Source organism: Peromyscus eremicus, chromosome 4 (assembly GCF_949786415.1).
Source record: "Peromyscus eremicus chromosome 4, PerEre_H2_v1, whole genome shotgun sequence".
Classification (NCBI taxonomy): Eukaryota; Metazoa; Chordata; class Mammalia; order Rodentia; family Cricetidae; genus Peromyscus; species Peromyscus eremicus.
This window is the reverse complement of record NC_081419.1, coordinates 15,939,955-15,947,046: the sequence shown is the minus strand read 5'-3', so window position 1 is coordinate 15,947,046 and position 7,092 is coordinate 15,939,955. Positions and strand designations below refer to the sequence as shown.

The following is a 7,092-nucleotide window of genomic DNA, read 5'->3' as shown; positions in this document are numbered from 1 at the left end:
CCATGAAGACATACATTGTACCCTGAGCTGGCTTGACCTGGAGTGATTCTCCTAGGGACATCTCTGAGCCTCTCCCGAGAACTGGAGCCTCTCATTCTACCTGCACCCACACTACCGGGTCTTGCAGGGTACAAATGCCAAGGTGAGACCCTGCAGGAGGGAAAGGCACCTGAAACCCAGTGCTCCTGGGGACTCTGCTGCCCATCATACCTTCATGCAGACCTGGTCTCTCCAAGACAACCAGGCCATGGTGGTGTATATTCGTGAAGCAGGTAGTTACAGTGTTCCAGGTCTGTATACCACACAGCACCTGAAGCTGAGTATACAGCAGGTGCTCCATAAAGGCCCATGTGTTGACCAGCTGTGCTTCAGAAGGGTCCAGAGTCTGGCATGGTAACCCTTCTGGTTTACTTACAGGAGCACTGCTCTTAAGACATGCTGGTGGGGCGGGCAGTGGTGGCGCACGCCTTTAATCCTAGCACTCGGGAGGCAGAGCCAGATGGATCTCTCTGAGTTCGAGGCCAGCCTGGTCTCCACAGTGAGTTCCAGGACAGGCACCAAAGCTGCAGAGAGAAACCCTGTTTGTTGGGGGGGAAGTGGGGGAGAGACGTGCTGGCGGTCTTCAGCATACCCTGCAGTCCTGACAATGCTCCTGCAGGCATCTGGAGGAATGAAGGAGGGGACTGACCCAATGCACACTCAGTGGCTCTCTGTACCAGCAGTCTGAGGTGGCTCCCAAGAGAAGAGGTGACTGCCAGCCCCTCTGCCTCTCCACTCCTCACTCCAGGCTCTGAAGCCTTACCTGACTGGGAAACTTATCTTGGCTCCTATTATAAGCTGAGACAGGGAGCTAAAAGTGACTTCCCACTGGGGTGGCCTTGCTAGGCACCCTCTTCCTCATTTTCACTGGGTTTCTGGAAGGTCTCTCTCCTGGCTGCCCAGGCTTTGGTTTTCTTACTCTCTAAGCCCGTTTCCTGGTAGACAGGGAAGAGGAGGCCCAGTGTCTCCCTCCAGCCTACTGTGTGCAACAGCTTCACTCACACCCACTTGCCAAGAGCTCAGCCCCAGCCCCGCCCCCACCCAGGCCTTTTCTCCGGCCCAGCTGTCTGAGTGTTCTGTAGCTAAGGATATGCATCTCTCCTGCCTGCGTGCTTGGCCCTCATCTATAAAGAGAGTCAACGAGTGCCTGGTGTCAGTCGGTCTGATGTGCAGCCATAACTCATTGCTGGACAAAGACACAGGGAAGAGACACAGGCTCGCATGGGCAGAGAGGCTGGCAGGTAGGGAGATGCTGCCTGACCGGTGCACCGCTCCCCAGACTCCAGAGGGCTGAGGCTTTCTTTGTATCCAAGCCAGGCTGGGTGGCCCAGGCTGGCAAGGCTGGGATCTAGTTGCCACACACCGCAGCAGCCGGGGGCCTTCAGGGCCCATCTCGGAAGAGGCACTTGCAGAGTCTTGAGTCTGTGAACTCTGCACAGCCAGCCAGCCCTTCCTTCTATGGAAACTGCTCTCTGGGGCCGCAGATCTGTTATATAAATATTTCTGCAGCACTGGGAGCCTTTTCTCCTGGGTCCTGACCCCATGCTGCAACCCCCCAGGTTTGAGGCCAGCTTCTGAGAGGAGCAGGGGACGGGGCTACACAATCTGTCTGCACTGGCCCTTTAGAGTGCCCTCTAGAAACAGGTGTGTCAAAGGCTGCAGGAGAAATGAGTCCACCTCTGTCTCCCTGGGCAAGAGCTGCCTCCCAAATTCTGGATTCCCAAATTCCTTAGGCTTTCCTGTCTCAGGAATTCTCCTACCAGGTTCCAGTCAGTATTTAAGGCTCTTTCAGCCATTCCTCTGCTCTGGGAGCCTCCTAGGACAATATAAGCTGGGACTATATCCTGTGTTGCACTCGCCATCCTGTTTCGGGATGGGGTGGGTGTTGTCCATTCCAGATTCCATTGAACTTTGATTGCACAGGGACAAGAAAGGCATCTTGGACGCCCAGAGCTAACCAGCTTGGCACAGAATGTCCAAGTCTAGCACCGAGGTGGAGAGATACCTGGTCAAAGAAAACCACGTAAGAGAGGCTGCGCGGGTGCTAGCAGACATTGTACTGGGATTCTGCACTTTCCCGGGTCACCTTAGCTGGGCAGGGCCAGGAACCAGTGAGAAGAGTGACCGTGGACCGTCTAGCCGCGGGTTCCTTCTGGGGAGCTAGAGCACAATTTGTTCAGCAAGGCACTGGCCCTTTGGGAGTTCCCTTGGGGAGCCCCGAGCTCCCTTCTGTAGAGGCTGCGGGCACGAAGCCACTATCCTTTAATGTCAAGCGTTCCGGAAGTCATGGCTAGGGGTGCCTGGTCTCAATCATCCAGATGCCTAAGACCGAGACCAACGGCTCCCAGGAGTGGGGGCCCCAGGGCCAGGGACGTATCCAACGCCGTCAGGGTGCGACTTCTAAACTCCCGCTCCAGGAGTCCCCCAAACTTGGCTTCAGTTGCTCCTGCCCACGGCCCCAGATCTAGCTCTGGGATGGACTTGGTTCCAGGGGCAGCTTCGCCTTTCCGACAGGGCCTGAATCTCCTACACTATTGAAATGCAAATCATGACCAAATGTCCCTGAGGGAGGCGACACACAAAGCCTGATCCTTCCGCAGCCCCAGCTCAAACTTTTGGTCTCAGTAAACTTTCGAACAAGAAGTAGTCCCTAAGTGCCCGTTCCCTACACCCCCACGCTTCCTTGTCTTGCAAACCATAGAGTCCTGGCTCGGGACGCTCTCCCTAGCCAGAGAAGGCGCAGAACCCACCAGGGCACTGGGAGGGACAAGGCCAACGAGGGGTTTGGGGTGCTCTGAAGCCGCGGGCGGAGCGCTGTGGGATGGGGCGGGGCAGGGGCGGGCCCCTACGGGGGCGGAGCGCACTCCCGTCCTGAGCCTCACTAGTGCCTCTGCCGCGGGAGGGAGCGCAGGGGCGTGGGGCGCAGGGCACGGGCGCTGGGCGCGGGTGCGAGCGCAGTGAAGGAACGAGCCGGGGTGCCTAGTAGGGCTGGGGAGACCCTGAGAGCCCAGCGCCGCCCACCCGCCGGGAAAGAGAGGGCAGCTGTGGGTGGACGCCCGCGGGACCGCCGGTGGTGAGCGTGTACGTCCGATCCCCGCCGGCCACCGCAAGAGGCCGCCGCCCCAGCAGCGGGCAGCCGGCGAGCAGGCATGCCGCGGCTTCTGGCGCCCTTGCTCTGCCTAACTCTGCTGCCCGCGCTCGCCGCAAGAGGTAGGCGTCTGCGAGCCCGCAACTTCGCGCGCCTTTCGGAAACTTCGGCTGCGCCCTACGCGCGCCCTGGGTGGATGGGAGTGAGGGCACCAGCTGCCAGAGTTGGGAGCCAGAGCGGGCGGATCGGACATGGGAGCTTCCAGGCGTCCTCGCGTATGAGGGGGAGTCCTTCTCCTCAGCCCCTCTTCCGGGTGGACTTGCCTTACCCAGAGCACCCGAAGACGTTGGAAGCTCGGTGTGGGGCGCTGGGGCTTCGGGGCCCGAGGCCCGGGAGGCTCAACCCTGGCTCGCACTTGGGCAGCCGCTCCTGGGGCTCGCCGCGGGGGCGGACAGGCTGCCTGCGCCTGCTTCTTTTCGATTTGAATCGAATCGGTTTTGGTTTCCTGTTGCTTCTTGGGACCATTATTTTCTTTCTTCTTCGCCTCTGGCCCATGCTGGGGCGGATGTTGGGGCTCTGTGCTCGCCTTGCTTAGCGCGGGGTGGGGGCGATGTGCCCTGGACTCCCAGTGCTCGGTTTTGGGATCGCTGTCCCCTAGCGGGACTCAAACTTTCGAAGAGGGGCGATGTACAGGCGGCTTGCTGCCTAGGTGGGGGTGGGACTGACTCACTTTGGAAGTTTAGGACTCCTGCGCCGGCAGAGACTAGAACCTGAGGTGGGGGGGGGGGCACTTATTTCCCTGCCGGCTTCACCGAACGGGGGACTCCTGAGGAGTATCGTAGTGACCAGTTGCACCCGTCTCCCAGTAATTGGAGGGGAGAACTGCCTGCCCTTTTCTTAAAAGTGGGGTTTTATATGACACTCCAGTTCGGCCCCCATACAGGGGCTTAATTTCTGGAGCTCCTTAAGATGGGGTTGGGAGAGGCTTGACTAAGAGCCCCTTCCCGAGAATAGGGTGGAATTCCTTCCAAGTGCGGGCTCTAAGACCCCCTCCTTGGATGCGGCGGGGGCTGCCCCTGGAGATGCCTGCGAACAGGTATTGGGTGTCGGAGGAGGCGGGGCAGGTCTCCGGGTGCGGCCCGCTGCCCCAGGAGGCGGCCCTGGCGCGACAATGGGCCGCTCTGATTCCCTGGCCGGCGCTTTGTTGGAGGGCGGGGTGGCGGGCTCCGCAGCTGTCGCTTTTTCCCACGATCGGGGGAGCTGAGTGTGGCCGCCCCCTCCCTCCTGCGGTCCCCTCGTATCTCGTGTTTGAACTGAGGCAAGAGTGGAGAATGGTTGGGGGCTTTGCTGGGCTTCTTAATCCACACCCACTTTTGGCTGTGTGTTTAAGAAGTTTGGGAGAATGTCCCAAGTCACTCAGTTCTTTCTGTTGCCGTCCACTTCGACTCACTGAGTGGAGTTGTACACCTGCCACCTAGCCAGCTTATCCTTTTGCACTGGTTTTCTGACTATAACAGTGTGAGCAGAAAATTGATCCCGAAGGGCTGCCCAAAGTCCCCACCCCCACCTCCCGACTTCCAGTAACTCTAGTACACAAGCAGTGGTCTCCATCCACCATCAGGACCACAAGGAGTCAGCTGCCCAGAACCCAGACTGACCTCTCTTTTCTGACCCTTCCCTAGGCTTGAGATGCTCCCAGCCAAGTGGGACCTGCCTGAATGGAGGGAGGTGCGAAGTGGCCAACGGCACCGAAGCCTGTGTGTGAGTACCGCCCCTGAGGGGACCTGTTGCTTTTGTCAGAGCAGAGCCCCTGCCTTCTGGGGACAGAACACTGGGCCATTGTCTTCGGAAGACAGCCCAGAGGCTGAGTGCAGTCACGTGCTGACTTTTATTGGACAAAGTCTGGCAATTACTTAATCACCAGCAATTATGCCGCGTGTGGAGCTACTCTGGCCCCTGGAGGTTGGCACACTCCTTCATGGGCCCCCTCAGGCTCCTGGGAATCCATGGTACCCTAATTCTTATTTTAAATGTTTCAGAAACAGTTATCTTTGATGGGCAGTCTGGATCACTTACTGTGAATCTGAGCCCCCACCCCCTGTCACCTGGGAGCCCTCTTCTGGGCAGGAGAACACTAGGCAGAAAATTGCCCTTTTTGTGTTTTGTTTTGTTCGTTTCTGGTTTTTGCTTTCTTGAGACAGTCTTACTAAGTAGCTCTGTCTGTCCTGGAACTCACTATGCAGAGACCTTTAACTCAGAGATCTGCCTGCCTCTGCCTCCCACGTGCGAGCACCGTCACGAGCCAGTGGAAAGTGCCTATTTTAAGACAGGGCCCACCTCTCGTTGCTCCTTGGGTTCAAGGTGAGGTTGGGAGAAGTTGGAATGGTCCCTGTTGGCACTGCAGCCTGGGTGGTGGGTGTGGGTAAGTGCTGGAGTCTGGTTTCCATCCTGGCAGCTGCAGCCCCACCTCCCGACTCTATGCCAGAGGCCCTCAGCCTCAGGTCCTCAGCTGTGAAATGGGCGTGACTTGGGGGTGGGAAGATCTGTTCCATGCTGGGAAATCCTTTTGGGAAGGATCCCTGCCTGGCTGCCCCAGAAGACCAGCCAGCCAGGACAAGTTTCCACGGGGCCTAGGGCTAGTGCCCTTCAACTTGAGCTCCTCTCTGATGGGACTAGCTAGGTGCTGGAGGCCGCAGACAGAAACGGCTCCAGCCTGCATGGCGCGCCCTCATTCCAACCGCTGAAGGGCCCATCCCCTTGACAACGGGCGCTGCTGCCTACAGTGCCCGGCCTGTGGGCTGCAGCCCCACCTCCCTGGCCGGCCCGCCCTGTACTGAAGCCAATTAAGCAGGTCTGTGAGCAGTTTATTGGACAAAGCCGATTGTGCCTCTGTCAGACACTAATGAATGCACACTACTTTTTTTTTTTTTGCTTTTTTTTGGGGGGCCCCTTTCTCCCCCTGCAGAAGCCTCACGGACGCTTGATGCCCTAAATCTTATTTCCTTCCATTCAGAGGCCGACAGCTGGGATTCAGTAGAAGGGCAGCGGCTATTGTTGGGAGGCGATTAATGCTGTGTGATTAATTATGCGTGGCTTCCCAGAATGCACAACCCCCTTCCCTGCCGCTGTACTCCTTGCTCTGCCTGCCTCACTGGCAGGGCAGGGCTGAAAGGTTTCTTCAGCTTACTTCTTACTTCAGACCGAGGAAGGTGGGGGTAGTTTCTTCTTAGCCCCGCCAGGCGATGGGCACGGGCTGGCCTGCTGCGTGCCAGTTCACTTGTTCTGCGCTATCTGGTTGAGTTGGGCACAGGGTGCAGCCTGCTTCCTGCAGTCCCACCAATGGCTTGCATCTTAGTGTCTGTGTGAAGACCTTTCAAGCCAAAGACAAAATGGTGCTGTACTTTCTCTCCCACCTCCCAAACTTGGGGAAGCTGCTTGCAAATCCCTTGCAGTACAAGCCAGGCCAGCAAAAAAGATCTCGGTGCCAGGCCTTCTGTCTTGCACTGGATCCTAACGCCCTTCCTCCTTGGCGGAAAACTGGCCTCAGTTTGGCTCAGAGTTCCACGGAGTTCTATCCACAGAGGCCCCATTGTGCTCACTCCGTAAGTCCAGTGAGATGAAATTGATATGCTCGCTTCTGGTCAGCAGAGCTGGAGGCCAAGGCTACAGCTAGGCCTGGCTTGTGATGGACACAGGTCTGGACTCACTGTGCAGTTTAGGGGACTTTGCAGCCAATCCATGGAGGGGCTCAGATCAGTGTCTGGGCTTGAGTGCTTGAGGACACCCCCTCCCCCCCACACCCCATTCCTTGGAGGCTTCTATGTTTCTACTCCTGTCCACTTCTTCAGATGGCCTCAGGAGGCCTACCCAAGATTTGGCCACAGCACTCACAGAGAGGTCCACCTCTCCTGGCTGAGGAGAGGAAGCTTCCGCTTTTGCTCAAGGGTAAGCCTGGAGCCTGTAGA

The 7,092-nt window shown here is 57.9% G+C and overlaps 1 protein-coding gene across 1 annotated transcript in view; it reads left to right on the top strand.

Annotated features, from left to right (window-relative positions):
- The first annotated feature begins 3,188 nt into the window (after window positions 1-3,188).
- Window positions 3,189-7,092, top strand: part of Notch1 (notch receptor 1) — a 45,591-nt gene continuing 41,687 nt past the window's right edge. The window contains exons 1-2 of the mRNA XM_059258813.1: window positions 3,189-3,621; window positions 4,810-4,888. Of these exons, the coding sequence (XP_059114796.1) occupies window positions 3,189-3,621; window positions 4,810-4,888 (512 nt within the window). The remainder of the gene's footprint in view (window positions 3,622-4,809; window positions 4,889-7,092) is intronic.